The sequence below is a fragment of the Bemisia tabaci genome, chromosome 3, assembly GCF_918797505.1.
Source record: "Bemisia tabaci chromosome 3, PGI_BMITA_v3".
In the NCBI taxonomy this organism is placed as follows: Eukaryota; Metazoa; Arthropoda; class Insecta; order Hemiptera; family Aleyrodidae; genus Bemisia; species Bemisia tabaci.
Window position 1 is genome coordinate 49,827,435 of NC_092795.1, and position 19,119 is coordinate 49,846,553.

Below are 19,119 nucleotides of genomic sequence, written 5' to 3' on the forward strand. Positions count from 1 at the left end.
TCCTTTATAGAGACTTTCATGAATAGCAGGCCTCTGACCCCGCTGTCCAGCGACCCAAATGACCTTAGGGCCCTAACACCGGCGTACTTTCAGATAGGCGGACCAATCACGGGCCCTCCTGAACCTGACTGGACAGGCCAGCGCACCACCGCTCTCAAACATTGGCAACAGGTTCAAGAATTCACGGAGCACGTATGGTCCAAATGTCACCTAGAGTACCTGCAAACACTCCAACGCCGCCTGAAATGGAACGGTAGCGACAGACCAAACTTGGCGAAGGGCGACTTAGTTAGAAGGGCGACGGGCCCCCCTCGGTCGCCTGGGAAACCAAAATTTTAGTATCAATCCAATCTTTGCCTCTTTTCGTGTGTCCAAAATCTTCATCAAGAAAATTCGATCTTAAATCATGTTTTGTCCTTTTCCGTCTATTCTTCTTCTGCTAAATAAAAGGTAAAAATTCCAAAACTCAAGTAGTTTCAAGTTAGCTCTGCTACACGACCCTTCAGCCCCTCCCTTCCAATGGAAGTATTGTCGGGTGTTGGAAACTTACCCCAGCCAGGACGGGGTCGTGAGAAACGTAAAGGTTAAGACACCCACAACGGAACTCGTCCGTCCGGTGTTAAAGCTTTATCCACTTCCAGACTCCAACTACTAATTTTGTTTTTCTTTCCTGTAGGATGGAGCCGGCTGACGCACCTTAAGCTCAGTGCAGGACGATGTCAATCTCAATGGCCTGACTTAAGAGCCTCATCTCGCGTCAAGGGCTCCCTCTCAAATGAAAACCAACGGCCTCGCTTCTGCAGCTCCTTCCCGAGTCAGGACCCAGCCTACGCTGATAAAGCTAATTCAAGCGCTTCCCCTGAGGCAGCAACACGCTCTTCCGACATTGCCGAAAGACCTAGTAGGGCCGAGCCAGACAGTCCGGATAAACACCTGGAGAGCAAAGCCCAGGAGATCGCTTCCACCTCCACCGTCCCCGCCGTCGGCAAAGAAACTGCCAATCAAGCCTCTAACGCCCAGACAGGACTGGTCCTTGGGCTTCAAAATCCCGAAAATGAGTGCTCCTCCAAAACAGCCAACGCTCCCTGGCCTAATTGTGCAAAACTCAGGGGCTCGGACACCCCCGATGCTGCCGACACCGCCTCCTAACGACGCCGAATTCAGCCCTCCTTCCTCGCCCGAGCAAGAGATCCCTCCCTTCGCACACACCACCCCCCCCCCCCCCCCCCCAATCACTGAAGGATTTCTGGCCACCTGGAAGAAGCACTTTAAAAGGGTTGGGACCACCAGAGCCTGATGGGAAAAATCTCCCAGCGCAAGCGGAACAAGCTCATCAGAGCTATCAAATGGCGACAGGAAAAGGAAGCTAAAAAGGCCAGTCGCTCCGATTTCCAAAGACATTAGTTCTTAATATGTAGGAAATTCAATTAATTCTGGTGCTTGTACGATGCTCATTTTCTTTTAAGCCAGAATTGGGGTCATTATAAATCACGAGAAAATAAGGTCTCTACTTATTACCTATTAGACTACGAGGTAGCTTCAGTTTCTTTCCGTTTTAAAAGCCACTAATAATTGAATTAGTCTTGATGTTATGTTTATGAGAGTATGTTTCCACCGCGTATTATGCTATATCTGTTATTTTTTCTGATAATATTCCCAAATTTTTCGGTCCATTCTTTTTCTTATATATGTATTGTGAACTATTTGACCTTGGCTTCTAAACGTTTAGAAGGTTTTGTGCTACTAAGTACACTGGAAACACTCGGTACTGACCGTAGACGAGATGGTGGAGTTGCATAATACCTTATTATGCAACTCCACTGGGACCTAGGACCCATACGACATTTAGAATACTTGCGCATTTGAAGCGGTCACTTCAACGATCGTTGTAGCCTTAATCGAACATCCCAGCTACAGCAAATATGTTTTTCAAATTCTGCCTCGAGCTTGGGCGAACAGGAGTGACGTGTTAAATTAAGAGGCAACGTTTTGAACTGTTAAGGCGCAAACATTTCCCTCTAAAGAACTCAAAGGTGGAATGAAAATTACCGAGATTGATTGCACTTGCAACGTTTCATTTGGAGCAGCAAACAAACTGATGAAAGAGGCTCCATCATTGACAGAGACTGGGCTTTGCGACTCATGTCAATTTTCAAGAACAACAACTTCGCCGGTGCTTGACTTCCCGCTGAAGAAAACAAATCCGGGGGACTTCAGCAAATTTGCAGAGGATGTCTATTGCCATTTCCAGCCGTGCACTCTTAAATGTAGAAATAAAGATTGCAAATTTGCTGTTGTTACCACCAGAACTGCGGGGTCTCATCTACTCCTGAACGTAGATGATTTCTGCGAATATGGAATAGCCAGGAAGTAAGAAGCAACGTTTTGAACTGTTAAGGCAAACATTCCCCTCTAAAGAACTCAAAGGTGGAATGAAAATTACCGAGATTGATTGCACTTGCAACGTTTCATTTGGAGCAGCAAACAATCTGATGAAAGAGGCTCCATCATTGACAGAGACTGGGCTTTGCGACTCATGTCAATTTTCAAGAACAACAACTTCGCCAGTGCTTGACTTCCCGCTGAAGAAAACAAATCCGGGGGGCTTCAGTAAATTTGCAGAGGATGTCTATTGCCATTTCCAGCCGTGCACTCTTAATTGTAGAAATAAAGATTGCAAATTTGCTGTTGTTACCACCAGAACTGCGGGGTCTCATCTACTTCTGAACGTGGATGATTTCTGCGAATACGGAATAGCCAGGAAATGGAAACGCAAAACAACATGTTCCCTTGGAGATATTCCGAAACAACTAATCGTTCACTGCATCAGGTAAAAATAATAATTATTTCATGATGAATTCATGAATAACTCTTGATAATACTAGCGCAGGATTAGCCCTTGTGGGCTACTTGAAGTGGTAAAAAAAAAAAAAAAAAAAAACGGTTTACAAAATATTTGTCAAAGGTCAATTGCATGCGTAAGGGATTTGCAATTTGAGTATTTTTTTTTTGCCTAAAATATCGCGAAAAACACGATGCTGCTACTAGTTTTCTATGAAATTAATTCAAAATCACAAAAAGAGCTCTGAAAGTTGAGGCCGTAATGGGCGTGTTCAACACTGCCTCAAAAGTCCATCTTAATACAGGCTTTTAATAGAGGTTGGTCCTTAATAGAGGCTCTCATGAATAGCAGGCCTCTGACTTCGCTGTCCAGCGACCCAAATGACCTAGGTGCCCTAACACAGGTGCCACACACCCTGAACCTGACTGGACAGGCCAGCGCACTACCGCTCTCAAACCCACAACGGAACTTGTCCGCCCGGTGCCAAAGCTTTATCCCCTTCCAAACTCCAACTATTAATTTTGTCTTTATTTCCTATACAATGGAGCCGGCTGATGTACTTCAATGCTCGGTGGAGGACGATACCAATCTCAATGACCTGACTCAAGAACCTCATCTTGCTTCAAGGGCTCCCTCTCAAATCAAAATCAAAGGCCTCGCTTCTGAAGCTCCTTCCCAAGTCAGGACGCAGCCTAGGCTGGTAAAGGTAATCCAAGCGCTTCCCTTGAGGCAACAACACGCTCTTCCGACATTGCTGAAACACCTAGCAGGGCCGAGCCAGACGGTCCGGGTGAACACCTGGAGAGCAAAGCCCAGGAGTTCGCTTCCACCTCCACCGTCCCCGCCGTCAGCAAAGAAACTGCCAATCAGGCCTCTAACGCCCAGACAGGGGTCCTTGGGCTTCAAAATCCCGAAAATGAGTGCTCCTCCAAAACAACCAACGCTACCTGGCCTCATTGTGCAAAACTCAGGGGCTCGGACACCCCCCAGGCTGCCAACGCCACCTCCTGATGATGCCGAATTCAGCCCTGCTTCCTCACCCGAGCAAGAGCTCCCTCACTTCACAGACCCTCCCACTCTCTAAAAGATTCCTGGCCACCTGGAGAAAGCACTTTCAAAGGGTTGAGACCTCCAGAGCCTGATGAGAAAAATCTCCCAGAGCAAGTGGAACAAGCTCATCAGAGACATCAAATGGCGACAGGAAAAGGAGGTTAAAAAGGCTAGTTGCTCCAATTTCCAAAGACAGTTCTTAATTTGTTGTTAACTTATTTAATTCTGGTGCTTGTAACGATGCTCATTTTCAAAGTTGCCAAAGCTACCTAATTGTGTTCATAGTAAAACTACTTCTTTACTTGTTCAAACTATACTTATAATTAAATTAGGTTGATATCGTTCTTGTCAGTTTCGCGACGCGTCGATGGTGATAATAATGTTTTAATTTCCATTTCGTTGTAATTTTAGTTCGTTTTTCGTTTTTAATCATCTGATGATGGCTGTGAAAGCCGAAATGGCCATTGTGTTTTAGTTTAAGGTTTGACAACCAAAATCTCAAATCGGGCAAAAAAGAAAAAGCCCAACTGAATAAAACAGTGGAGAATATCATGCCACTCTTACCTATCAGAAACAAACTTGATGTAGTTGAAGGTATGTATGCTACAGCGTTAAAAACATCAGGAAAATTCAATACCATAAAAGAACAGCTCACTTTTCATGAAAAGCTGAGCCATACAATTCTAGAGGGAAACACCAACGGAACGAAAAGAATTCAGGAATTGGTAAAAGATGCAGATTTTACAGCAGAGTCATTTTGCGAGTGCTGGGCATTATTCTTCTGGTGCGGGTCTGACATCATACATAAGACAACGAAATTAGATACATACACTGAGGAAAGTCTTACATCCGCTTTAAACAAGACTCGAACCATCCAGAGATACAGAGATCAGTCAGTGGAGTAGCGCTTTTGTTAATACAGATTACACTTTCAAATACAAATCCCATAGAACTTAATTTGTTTAACAGGATGAATTTTCATCACTCAAGGAACAGCTGGCGAAAGAAAAGAAATTGACACAATCTCTCATGAAACGGCTTGCTGCCAAAGAAAAAGAATTTTACGGAGCTCTTGCCGCCAAAGAAATAGATATTAGCGAAGCAAATAAGAGGATCATAAGTCGTAATTTTTACGCATTTCAGCAGATTATTTTCAGTAAATAATATTACTCGTGTAAAGTTTATGAGTCGTCGCCTCTAGCCAGTAATACCTAACTGTTTTAATGATATTTTATTCCATTTGTGTATTTCTATTCAACAAATTTTTAAGAAATTATTTTTTCAGTTTTTGAGTCTATGGCATGTAAATTACGAAAAATAACATACAATAATGTAGAAGATTTTTCTTAGAGCTTCCCTCCCACATTTGCCTAGATGATCACAGGGGTGCACATTTGGACATTTTGCATTCACGACCAGTTTCCGTTTTCTCATGCAATTGGAGCTATAATTGTCAGGACCTACAAATAAAAAAATGAAATTAAGTTGAGTCAAACAAAGAGCAGATATGAGGGGAACAAAGAAAGAAAGAAAAGAACTTTAAATTTATGTACATGACTGCAACAACAGTAATTTGTAGTTCGCAATTTCAATTGAGAATACTATGGCATAGAGATTGATTGATTGCTGTTATTGACCCAACCAAAGCAATTTCTTTCAACTAAAATATTTTTAATATTTGAATGTATGGAGCCAAGTAATAAGTCACTAAGCGAGATACTGTTTAGAACACTGTATTATAAATTATCTCTTTTAAGTCTTCCATAGATTTGAATTCGCACAGTAGCAAGTTCAGAAATCAACTCCAAATCAAGAACTTTACAAGCTTGCTTGAAATCGATGAGATGGAACAGAACTCATACAAATGATATAATTTGCGTTTTTCCTACTTGTTTGATGTGAATTAGGTATAGATAAATACATCACATATAAATCTTGATTATTGAATTTCTCGATACCAGCATTACTCCTTACTCAAAATTTTGAGGAGAAAATAAGAGAATTCAAATAATATTATTCAAGCTGAAATTGTGTAGTTGTGGAGGACGAGCTTCCATAAAATAGTTCTGCAAGGAGGTGGAATAAAGAAAAGTTCTATTGTAATCTTACCTGACATTTTGTGTTAAATTGACACCGACACTCGTTTGCTACCACATTGGATTTGAAGAAGGTATCGGCTAAAACTGATCCTTTTTTGGAGTTGACAAGAAGTCTATCCTCTCCAATATTGAGCGAGATTTCAGTGCTGTCAACCTGAGAGCAATTTACACCATCATTAGAACAAAAACGTATTTTTCTCTGGCACAGAAAACAGGAGGAGCACATTTTATACTAGTCAACACGTATTACTAGTTCCAAGGCTTGGATAACATGTTGCATGATGGTTTCAAGAAACAGTGGAAGTACTAATTGAGAACCAATAAAGTCCTCAATTACTGTTTTGCATTTTCATGATACACTAACAAATTTCACTTACTTATGTATTTAGCTTAAATACAACTGCTAAATACAGAGAAGTAATTGAAAGTTTTAAGTTTATCATTAAAATGCATACAGTAGCTGGGGACTGTTTCGGTCCTCAAATATTACAGTGTTCAAAAACAGTGAGCATATTTGCCCACACACAATTTCAGGCCTTGGTCTTGGACCAATGAAAATTTAATTACTGTAGAACAAATTGATCGGTACCATCAACAGACCTGAGGTATTTTTACCATAATGCTTGGACTAAATTTAGACTTAGACCTCAAAATTGTTCTGAAAAACAATTTAGTCAAAATGAGTCCGAGATATTATAAAACCTATGTCCTAGTCTCTCAATGACAGTGGATTTCACCAAAGAAATTAACACCTAGCTGAATTTCGCATGAAAAATCAAAACCAACGATTTTGGGAAAATGACAGTGGAAACAGAGTAGTCTTTTTTGGAATTTTTCATGTGAACTCATTGCTCTTCAAACCTGTTGCTCCGCAGTGAAAATTGGACCGCGTTTAGGAGAAAGGAACCGAGCCACGTCAGCTGTTGCCAAATTTAACTGAGTAATTTAATTTTTTACAAGAGAACTTGTGTGCAGATTCCTTTAAAATTTGTATGGAATTTGCTTTGTACCTACAGTGCAGAAAATTCACTGAAATTTGCACAAAAATCAGCAAAACAGTTTTCATGTAAAAAATTAAATTGCCCAATTAAATGTGGCAATAGCTGACGAGGCTTGGTTTCTTTCTGCTTAACGTGGTCCAATTGTTCCACAATCACATTGATCCCTTCAGGATCTATCATTCTTCAGCACATTTATTGCACTTAAAATAAAATAAGTTTAATTTCCACAGTAAAATATATTTTCAGCAATTTTAAAGTAGTCACAGAAGTTATTTAGAACTTCAAAATTGTTAGGACCAAAAATTATTCACTTGACAAGTATTTTCCCAGTTTTATTGGTAACTTGATTTACTAGCTATTGTTTTCATGCTCATAAAATTTGCTAAATTCATTCCCTTAGAATGATTTAACAAGGAAAACACAATTACATGAAAATAAATGATATGTCAGTTTTTCTGGTGCCTAACTATTTAACTTTGTTCTTTCTTCCGATTTGTAAACATTAAAAAAAAAAAAAAAAAAAAAAAAAAAAAAAAAAAAAAAACCAATTGTTATTAAGTAATACGGACACCTTCATTTTTGTTTTTTAACTTACAATTTTAGAAAAATAAGCTTCCACAATGTAATATTTTTTGCCCTCCACTTCTAGTTCCAATATTCTAAAATTTGTTCGGGATTCCTTTTGGGGAATAGGTTGGTCTATGCTTCGCATCAAGTTGAAACCTTCAGTTGACTGAGAGGGTGAGATTTCTCGGCCAGACCTCTTCTTGTCCACAGAGGTAGTTGGAGGGATTTCTTCTATGAGACATTTCTGTTTTTTCTCCTGTTTTTCTGTCTGGGTCTGCCTTATTCTGTGGTACTGTAAATTTCCGAGGAACTTCCTGTTTTGTAAAATGGTGTAGTCTGAAAAAGAAAATGAAATAAAATTAAATTCTAAATACTCTAAGCACAGCAAAAATATTTTTCAGGGAAATAATAAGCGCATTCAGTGTTTTAATGGAGCAATATTTTTTAAGAAAGGTGGTAAGGTCATGCCAGCGAGCCACAGAGGCATCATGCAGCTAAACGTACATTTAAAAAATTTTTATGGCTAGCCTTGAGAATATTTTAGAAAAATTTTTGAGCCTTGCTTATCAGATGCTGTTTAAAATACTCTCTGATGCAGCTATGCAAAAAAGATAGAGTTTTTGGGCGATTGAATTCTTCATCCCAAATTGGGAACAGTAAAATTTTCAACTCTAAATAAACTGTTTAAAAGGGCATTGCAATAATGCAGCACTAGCAATGCTTTACCGTCGAATACCGAGAATAATTTTCCGCAGAAATTTCGCATTTATTTCCATGTCTGCCTTACACTCAAAAATAAGGTTGGTTCAATTTTGGTTTAGGATTAATAGGAGCACAGGAAATACTAAAGCTCGCAAGCTCTTTTTCTTGAAAGGCAAGGAAATCCAGGAGTATATGAGGAAATTATTTGATAAAAGCTTTTAATTATTTATGATTTTTCTTTAAAAACAAAAATGAAAAAAAAAATCAGAAAAGGAAGCTGATTTTTAGAATTCAATTTGATTATGTTTTTTAAGCTTAAGTTCATCATCTTCAGCACACAAGAAAAATATTCTCCGACACAAATTTTGCTTTACACTCATTCATAAATATAATTCTACAGAATGGTAAAATAAAATTATTCTCACCATTGTTTAGTTCAATATTGAACTTGTTTTCTACACCTTCTATCGCGATCATCAAAAACAAAAAATTAAAGGACTTGCTGTCCTGAATTTTTTTAAAAAATTTTGAATTAATAGCTATGTCATATGCAGTAGCAGAGCCTCCAGCTGAAAAAAAAAATGTTACAGAAGAGATTAAGGTATGAAATTTTTTTAAACTTGTAGATAGACTTAAGATTTCCTTCAATGGTTCAATGAATTTTAAACAAGAAACATTTCTGAACGATTCACACTAAATATAATAAGTATTAACTGGCATCTTTCACTTAGGCAGATTTAACTAGAATGTAAATTTCTCTGCAATTATGTATCAATACCACACTGTTGATCAGGTAGTGTTCACTTATTTTTGCAAATGTTGCACATGAAATTACATGTACCACAGCCACCAAGGAAGGCTATATGCATGTATGTATATACATTAAAAAAGTCTGATTCTATGAACAACTAAGACATACGACCACTATTTGTTCATTCTTAAGGGGGCTAGTGGTATGCACAGATGCTAAATAGTAAGTTTTCCTGATTCTCAGCTTCTAATTTTTGATCAGCTTCAAAAGATTCCTTTGGGAGGAAAATGTGAAATTATTACTTAAATATTGATGATAAAAAATGTCTGTTCCAATAAAACTGAACGAACTTTTCCAATTCATAAGTATAACAGTTTGAAAATTTTCATAAGACTTGTAGGAAAATACCTATACATATTTTCTGAGTACTTCTTAGAATTTTAGTTCCAATTTTTCAATCGAAACTAATTTAATTCACACATATACACACTGTCAAGATAAAAAAATTGCTATAAGTCAACATTTTTGTAGAAATGTACACAATCAAATCTGAAAAAATTCGTGAGAGCAATAGCTTTTGTCGACTAAGTAACTGTATAACTAAGTATAACTGTGTAACTAAAATAATTGCTTGGTTGCAAATTTATATTAATATGCCATTCTACCAAGGAAAACAACTTACATTAGATTTTAATATCATTTCTTTAAATATTTTATGAACTTTTTCCGGAGCACAGCAAGTAAATGAAGAAGTTCCGCTGGATTTCTTGTAAAAAATGAAGACTCAACTTGGGAGAAATTTGAAATTTTGATAATTTAGTCGGTATACCTGATTGTTGTGCTTTAACATCAATTGGTTACTGACACAATCTAATTAATTACTATTTTAAAGGACTGCAAATGAATACAATTAGAAAAGCAAAACTTGTGAGAAGTAACTTACATTTGTCCACCTCCTCATGTGGGTCCCCTATACTCATGGGGATTTTGAAGTCTGGAATCTCTTCCGATTGAATGATTTCTGCCAGTTCATCTTCAGAGATGTCTCTTGGCGCAGGAAGTTCTTCCGTGTGGCAGACATTGATAAAAACTTTTCGATTGTCACGTACTCTGAATTTGACACAAAAACCTATGAAGAAAAATATGAGTAGTGAATTAAATGACTTCTTGGAAAGTTCAAGCAAATAGGTACTGCAGACGAATCAGCATAAACAGAACTACTCACTTTTACATGGCACTGGATGAGCTAGGGTTGATTTGGCACAGGTTTCATTTTCCAGTATGTTTTCCTGGAATTGACATTTGAGGGGAATGACAGATTTACTTACCCTATTTAATTGCATAAACCTGATGAGATGGAACCACATAAGAGGGTACCGTGGTGAAAGCCCACATTTTCCAGCACACGGAAAAATTTTACTTGAACCAGGAGATTCAGTGACCATTATTTACTACTTGATATGATATTCTTTACAACCTCCTGAGAACACCATTTTGTAAATAAAATTTACAGTTCGCCAATGAAAGGAAAGAGAACTTAAGGGTGAGTTTTTCGACATTTTCGCTTGTGTTTTCGTACGGAGGTATGGTAATACCACTGTGTCAGATCTACCGATGAGCCTTTCATTCAGCAGCTGACATTGTGCTTTGCTGCACACTGTTATCCTTGAGGTGAATTCTGATTGTACTTTCAACTGTTGTATCATTCGATTGCAGGAGTGTGGCATTGTGGTATCAGCTTCATCTCCCTAGCGGCACTTTTCTAGCGTTTTTCTTATGGGAAGGTTAACTGTCTTTTTGGGCCCTAAGCACTGTATGTATTGAGATGTCCATACACTCCAGTATCTAGGTACTCTAAGGCTAAGTAATGAGAGCTGCTTGATCAAAGATCTGATGTGGCAACAGTAATAATCATTATAATGATTCAAGTACTTATTGCTACTGATCAATTGGACTAAGTTAAGCAGAAAGGAACGAACCCACATTTTGGAAAAAATTGAGTTATAAGTGGTTTTGAACTCAACCACTGCTCTACTTACTATCTATCGCCAAAAATTCAAAATTTTTATTGGAGCAAATTTTGCAGAAATTGAACTTGAGGTTTATCTTTTACATTGAGTCTCATGCAGGAGCCAAACTTTAAACCTCTTTTTTCCGGTTCGATCCCGATGTGGCTTGGTTCCTTTCTGTTCAACTCCGTCCAATTCTTCTTCAGCCTTGTTTTCCTTGATGCACACGGAAAGTTCATTTCTTTGAGTTTATTGTCCTCGTTGGACATAAATAATATCATATCATGTGTGGAATTAGTGACAAAATTTAGCTAGCATTGCATTCTTTCATTTTGCATCAATCAGACATCACTTTTCTGCCGGGTTACAGGACAGAGCTGTAAGTGCAGTCTGGTATGAGCCTTGAGACTCATACTGCCGTGCTAAGGAAGAACACCGTACGAGCCATTAGACTTCGCCCCTCCTTTGGAAAATCACGAATTTTCAGAAATTCTTTTGAATATCTTTTGGCAATTTTTGAATGCTCATATGGCATTATCAGTTGCCATGGCAGCATAAGTCCATGTGCTAGCTAACTATGGCCTATACAGAAATGCACTTAGGGCCCTCTTATCATGGCAGTCTTGTTTCTGAATACGTGAAAAGCTTAGATTTTTGTCAGACCATGTAGCTTCCATACTGCAACTGGTTCTTCAACTCTAACCCAGCTTCCCATATGTTAAGAAAATGATCCTCCTCACTTGTTTAGGTAATTAATGCTAAAGTTCAATGTGACAATCACCTGGACCAATCACAAGATGAAGATCTCATGAAAACGTACCTGGATTTGGTTTAACTAGTTTGAATGGTGAACTTTCTTGATTTGAGAAAAGATTCAGAGGATCATCAGGCACATTTAGTAGGTCTTCCTGGAATTTGAAAAAGAACAAATGTTTAGGGTAGGTACTTCCAGTTTGTTGCAAATGGGTGATTTGGTTTTTCTGGGATGCATCATTCTTGAAACTGTATTACTGATTAACCTTTGTCAAAGAAAGAGTGAAATATGTATTAATTGCAATTTCAATGAAGACAACCCTTTAGAAGGATTTCATGTAAATGTCCGAGGCACTACTTTCGATGCTAAAACTAAAATAGTATCTAAATCTAAATTCTGGGCAAAGATTGCTGAAAACCAACTTGGTTCAACAGTGATGTTGTACTTAGTTGATATCTGATTGTAACATTAAACACAATGTTCATGCCTCATCCCTACTTAAAAACTTTTGAAAAATTACACAGATTTTCTGGAAAGTTACCGGTAATTTTTCCAAATGATTTCAAATGAAAGCATAGAAAATTCCGATACCACATTTTCATTCAATCTGTTTTCTTTTCCATTTTCCACTTAGAGAAATTAAGCATTGTCAGAGTCTCTGAATCATTTCAACAAGGGTGCAGAAAGTTCTTCGTTTTCAAATTTTTTGAGGTTGCATTCACATAAAGCTAGCATGCTTCACTGTTTCCTTCGCATGCAAAGTGCGCTTCACCATTCCATCAGCAGAAAAGTGCGTGTTCCACTATTTCCTTTGCATAAAAGCGCGCACTTAAATATTTTCTTTACTTCGGAGGGCACATTATTCAGATTCTATCTCAAAAAGTTATGCTCTTAGCTGGTTCAAGCCTCCTGCCTTCACATATGTTCCAAAATCGGCAGATCAAGCACTCTCTAAACCCCTGCAGTAATGAGTTGTAGCGGATGCGCTGCATTATGTCTATTGGACACTAGACCAGCCTACACAGGTCAGTAATTCCCAAGGACGAGTTTAGGAACTCTACTGCGCAATGATGTAGTATTGGGTGCCTGCAATGTATTTCTTATGGGAGCACCTGATGTGCCGTAGCATTGGGTGCTACCAAGTTATGGCCGGGCAGGGGAGTGGATTTCAAAAAGATGCGCAAAGACTAACCTGTGTAGATTGGTCTTGATTGGACATTGGAAACCATGCTTTAATAGCTAATGCACTGAGGTACTTACATTTAACATGAGATTTCTTTCCAAGATAGACGAGTCTATCTCCAAGAGTTGTTTCGAACTCATTTTAGAGAAAGTGAAATGAAGTGACTAACAAGATTAAAACGATATGTGATGGTGAGAAAGAACAGATAGCTGCGGCGAGGATACAAAGTCCGAGGTCCGAGGATTGATTAAAATTAAATATTAAATGTGCAATGTGCTTTACTGGTGTTACTTGAGAAACCGCGTGTTGTTTACAACAAGCCGCATCCACTGTTACCAAATTGACTCAAATTATATTATTTTATTCAAATAGTTCCAAATGCGGCCACTAGCGGCTCATTTGAATTAACGCATGGATTTCGGACGAAATACTGGAATATTACTGTGATTAATTGAAATAAATTATACAATAATCGTTCTAAGCTACAATTAAAGATTAATGACCATTTCTAGACATAAAACAAACTTACTTCAATTCTATTGTTTCAGCAAGGTTTCAGCGTGACAGTCGCCAAATGAGCGACGTGTTCTTTGAATTATTGTTGACGTGGGAAAATTGATTATTATTTCCCAGTAGAGGTTAGGTTTTTCCTTGTTTTCCCTTTTCCGACTTTAGAAGTCGGTGAAATTTAGGTATTTTCTATTAAAAACTTAGTATAAGTGATATTCGCTCTGAAAAATCTGTCTCCGCACGAGTTCATTGGCTGAACCAGATGTGTTTGAACCGTGAATCGCATTATTAGTCAAATTAAATATGCATTCTTTCCTAAGCCGGGGTAACGCGATAATCGCGTACTCATTGAGTGTTTTAGCATTATTAACTTTCTTCTGCTTCCTCTCAACAGAATTCCTAGATTACCGAGCAAAAGCTAAAATCAGCACACCGAAGATACTTGTGTAAGTATGAATTTCTCCAGTATTTATGTAAATAACTTTGCTTGATGCATCACCATCATAACTAGGTATGACGGTATCGAATCTCTAAACATCTGCAGTCTTTGAACCCATTTAATGTTTGGTAAATGATCAGGCTACCGTAATGTTCAGAATAGAGACCCTCTACCTGTAGTATGACCGCACGCTTTGTATCCAAACTTTTATTGCAAGTCTAACCGTAGACCTATGAGGAGCTAGCATATGTAATCAAAGCTGAAGTGTCAGCGTAGCTTGGTGGACTTCAGCATCTCAACGGTGCAAGTCTGCAATTACATTACTCGGTTTGCGACGTTGCAGACTTCCTGTCATACTTTATTTTTTGAATGGGAAACTACTCAATGGCAATTCTTTAAAACTGCAGTTGTTTTTCTTCTCTGTGCGAAGCAAATTCTGCAGAAACTTCAAGGAATGATGTCAATTTGTTACATAGAGGCGTAGATTTTCAGACACCGCAAACAAAATATGTGATTGCGGACTTACGCCGCCGATTTGCTTTTTATCAGGCATGTGTCCTGTCAAGTCGACGAGTATTCATCTGAGATTCTGTCCTGAGCTCCGAAGGTAGGGCTAACAATAAATCCTGCCGAATTTCCATCGAAAACTGTCGGGTGCGCAGTTGGGAGCATCTGTGTTCCCTTTTTGCAGACTCCTGGCGCTCCGCACCCGGAGAAGGATTTTCTGTCAGCCCTCGCCTTCCGGCAGAGATCTGTCCTGTGCTCCGTAGGTAGGACTGATAAAAAATCCTCCAGGCCAAGACGGAATCTTTTAAACTGAAACGCCTTTTTTTAAAAAGGAAAATCTGCACAATTTCTCCTCTTTTTTTTTATAGAACAAGGACTTCTAAGTAAAACGACCATAAGGAATACAAAAAATACTAAGTACTAAGAAATGTCAAAATTACTCTTTGTAAAGGTTTAAACCTTTACGAAAACATTTGCGCCTGCCTGGACAGCAGGCGCAAGTTTACACAAGGTAAAAGAAAACACACAGAACGTAGTAAGATTTGAAGTAGACTATCATACTTTTATCCACCAGCTGAATGAACCTCATATAGCCTTTCAGACAAATATTGTTGATGTTAGCGATGGAAAATGGAGCAATGTTCGTCGAGCAGTTTGACCCATTGTTTTCCGATCGAGTGGATTTGACCATCCTGGGTTCTTTAAATGATCTGCGATTTGTATTTTTTTCTCTAAGTACAGGAAAATTCACCAAGTAAACAAAGTTTACAATTAATAGTTAATTCGGTATCCTTCTCTCTCTAAGCATCTTGGTTGTGCTAAGAAGGCGCTAAAAACTAACATATATAGCGTAATAAAACAACTACATCAAACTGAACACAGACAGCGTCATCAGCAAACAGTAAATATACCTACTTGCATTTTAACTCATTCAGAGATTGATGAAGCTGGCGATGAGTGCAAAGTAGATTGCTATAATCTCTTCATATTTATTCACCTTATGTCTAATCATTGCATCCCAGCATGTCTAAGCATCTCAGAGGAAACTTAAGTACTTAAGGAACTAATATATTAGATAATTATCCAGAGGGAATTGTGAAAATCTTGTTTTGTAAAATAATAGCTAATTTTTCTTCTTTGTTTCAGAAAAAATGTTCCTGATTATAGTGCATCCAGGAGAGAAAACGATTTAGGGTACCTGACGTTTGATCTTCAAGCTGATCTGACACCTTTATTCAATTGGAATGTAAAACAGTTATTTTTATATCTCTCAGCGGAGTATTCTACACCAAACAATGCTTTAAATCAGGTATTCTTTTTACTCTGTCCTCTGCCTCCCGCTCCCCCTCCCTTACTCTACAATTGTTTGAGTTCTAGATAAATGCAAGATTTTACATCAAATGGTTTCCAATACTTTATTAAGGCTTCAAAATTTGTTCTGAGAGTAATTCATCCCACGAAATACATGCCCACTAATAAGTGTGATCAAGCTCAATAACTACACTAAAACTTGAAAAAACACAGAGCACAATAATTGTGATGTTTCATTTTGCCCTTTTTTTTAAATGGTATTACATGACATTTTTGGTGATTATTCTTATAGAGGCATTAAAAGTTTAAAAGTTAAAGTTCTTAATGCTTCACTCTTAAAAGTTGTTCAATAATGGTGATCATTCACCCTTCAAAATGAGTAAAATATGACGAGAAATCTGCAGTGTTACAATCTGAGATACGTTGTTTTCTTATTTCATTTTCATTCATTTTTTTTTGTTTGTTTTCAGGTAGTACTATGGGACAAAATTATTCTCAGAGGTGAAAATGCGCTCCTTGATTTTAAAAATATGAACATAAAATATTACTTTTGGGATGATGGTCATGGACTGAAGTAAGTTTTCATTGCAATACACTCAATTTTAAAAGTCAACTTTCTCACGACTTTCTCATTATTTATTAAGGAGTATTTTTGGTATCATGATGCATAGCAAAGTAAATAATTTTTTTAGAAGGAGAGGTTCTAAAGACTTTTATTGGAACCGCAAAGAGTCTAACCTTACTGAGCAAAAGCTAAGACCTTTTTTCTCAGTTCAAAGTCCATCATATCATATTTTTGAGAGGGACCCTAAGGCATTGTAAACAAATTGATAAGAGAATTTGAATTGATAGGAGTCTACATCAAGTCTGCAAGAGAAATAAACAAGAAACTTTAACTGCGCCTCAGTGATGCAAGAGATACAGATATGTGATTAGACTTTTAAAGGTGTATTCACTCAAAAATCCTAGCATCCGCAGACACTTCTTTCCTCGTTGTCAGCAACCAGGTTTGCCGAGAAAAATGTTATATCCACCCTAAATATGCAAACAGTCTACAAACTGTTATCAATTACTCCTTTCTGTGATTTCTGCTGTTTCGAGTAAAGAATTTGTGTCCTTTTCATAAGAAAGAAAGTAAAATCAGTATGGACTTGGTAAAAGGTCCAACAAATTTTGCAAGATTGTTTGCATATTTAGTTAAAGTTTTCTTACATTGCTCTTAAGGCAAGCCTGTTTGGCAATAAGAAAAAAGTGCCTATAGACATGCAGTAGGATATTTAAATTGAAAATGTGTCCTACGGACTATACAAATTGTGCATTCATGAGTGGAATTTCGACTTTTTTGACAAGCCCATTGTCCTCAAGAGATGATTTCACTGTTGAAAAGTCCGATCACCCATCTGCTGTATCTCCTGGACACAACTGACTCATTGAGCCAAAGCAGGCTCAAATTCAAATACATACTTACAGCTGGAATGATGTCAATCAAACATTTTATATCCTTGTCAAATTTAGTATTTCTCTCTTTTCTGCCTTTTTTTTTGAAATTTGTGTTATATTTTATGTTAATTCTGATTTCTTCTCCATTTTCAGAGGAAATCCCAACGTTACCCTAACCTTGTCATGGAACATCATACCCAATGCTGGGAGACTGCCCATTATTCAGTCAATTGGATCTCACTCATTTAAGTTCCCGTCTGAGTACACAACTGACAGACTTTAATTTGTTACTCTTTTCTTTCTCTCTTTTGTCTCAATCTTCAACTTCCCCTGTAATTACCTCCCTATCCTAATATTTTTTCAGTTAGATAATTTTCTTCTTTTATAAGGTGTTTTTTTATAATTCTAGGTGTGTCTTTTGTTTTAATTTCTCCAACTTGTAAACTAGGCATTTCAATATTTCTATGAGTGAATTTTTTTTTAGTGTAAATCTTTTGACTTTTTGAGTGTATGAATTGTGGATGAATCTTGTTCTGCTGAGGAAACGTAAATAAACAGTGATGAAAGTATTTATCAAAGTCATTCTTTCCCCTGCACATGATTCTCATTTGAAATCAAATCTTCCAGATTTCCAACATTCTCTAATAATTAAAACCATTTTATACAAGTTTTTTTAAAGAATAACAAGTGATATCTTATTAGAACTGGTTAAAATAGTTATAAAAACACAATTCTCTCAAGTTTGTGGGGCCAAGGCGCACAAGTACAGTTTCTGCTATTTCGAGAAATATGTGTTTGAAGTTTCGAAATCACATGGATCCTTATAGCAGAAAGAAAGTTCAAACTGACTTTTTGATGCTTAAAAACAGGAATTTGCTACTGGATTATTCACAGATTATGCATTAAGACTAGTAACTAAAATCATTAAGTAATATCTCAATTTTTTCAAGAATTGCACTTATCCTCTAAACCCCTCAATTCTAATTCCATATTATTTTTTCAAAATAGCGTTTTAGTGGTTGTAGATCTCATGTCTTTAAATTTTGTAAGCTGATTATTGAAATTGTATGCCAGTAAAGTGAAAACAGGGCCTTGTCTTGCCTTGTTGTGGTGAAGTAGTTTCATTGTCTCATTGGAAACAGCAATGGCTGAAGTAAAAATTAATTAGTAACCCATAGCAAGAAGTAAATTCGAATTATATGTTATACGCCAGAACTTTTCACTGTTCCACAAAATGAGGCTAGTTCCTTACTAAAAATTAAAAATTGGTCAAAGGTCCAAAATTACATATGCAATTCCCAGGTTATTCTGAATGTATTTTCAGTGGAATTGGGTATTCTCTCAATAACATTCAGTTCCTTCTTTCAAAGCTGCAAACAAAATTTTATCAGAAATGCATGTATTAAGTTCTTTATTAATTTCCTGAATGAGTTTGAGCTTGTAAAATTGCTCATTACCCATACATTTAATGAATAAGTTGGACATAGTGCTCCTCTCTAATAGACGTTTTTGCGGAACTAATCGCCAGCCCCAAGTTTTCGGATCGGTAGGTACAACATCTAGTATTCCATCAATCTGAAGAAGAAATGAGACGAAACTGTTCAGCAGCCCTGAAATCACATATCTCTGCTGGCGACGTTTAAGACTTCCTGTTATGCTCTATTTTTTCTTTGGAAAACTTGTCAACGAAATTTTTTGAAAGCTTCCTTGATTTTTTTTCTCTGTCAGCAGAATATTATCTGAACAAAAAAACTAAAGGATGCCTTATATTTCTTGAAAAATCAAAATAGAAGCAGAAATTTTGAAACTTTGCAATTGAGATACAGGGTTTCGCACTTCGGCTATCGACATATGGGTCCCTGGGGCTGAAATCCATGGGGCACCCAGAGTGACCTGCGGGAACCTTCAGGGTTTCCAGATAGTTTGGCAGAACTAATCATTTTAACGATTTGAA

General features: G+C 37.4%; 2 protein-coding genes across 2 annotated transcripts; one reads left to right on the forward strand and one right to left on the reverse strand.

The window, feature by feature from the left end:
* Nucleotides 1-4,614: 4,614 nt before the first annotated feature.
* On the reverse strand, nucleotides 4,615-13,275 carry LOC109030696 (PIH1 domain-containing protein 1). Its single transcript, XM_019041784.2, has 7 exons — nucleotides 13,036-13,275; nucleotides 11,842-11,929; nucleotides 9,956-10,141; nucleotides 8,687-8,830; nucleotides 7,588-7,895; nucleotides 6,002-6,145; nucleotides 4,615-5,352 (listed from the first exon to the last, which is right to left on the reverse strand). Exons 1-7 carry the CDS (start codon nucleotides 13,096-13,098, stop codon nucleotides 5,323-5,325), a joined length of 963 nt encoding a protein of 320 aa, XP_018897329.2. The 5' UTR covers nucleotides 13,099-13,275; the 3' UTR covers nucleotides 4,615-5,322.
* A 314-nt stretch (nucleotides 13,276-13,589) lies between these two features.
* Nucleotides 13,590-17,734, forward strand: Spase22-23 (Signal peptidase complex subunit Spase22-23). The gene is made up of 4 exons (XM_019041804.2): nucleotides 13,590-13,914; nucleotides 15,561-15,723; nucleotides 16,196-16,299; nucleotides 17,319-17,734. The coding sequence occupies exons 1-4, from the start codon at nucleotides 13,772-13,774 to the stop codon at nucleotides 17,446-17,448; spliced, it is 540 nt and encodes a 179-aa protein (XP_018897349.1). The 5' UTR covers nucleotides 13,590-13,771; the 3' UTR covers nucleotides 17,449-17,734.
* Nucleotides 17,735-19,119: the final 1,385 nt, after the last annotated feature.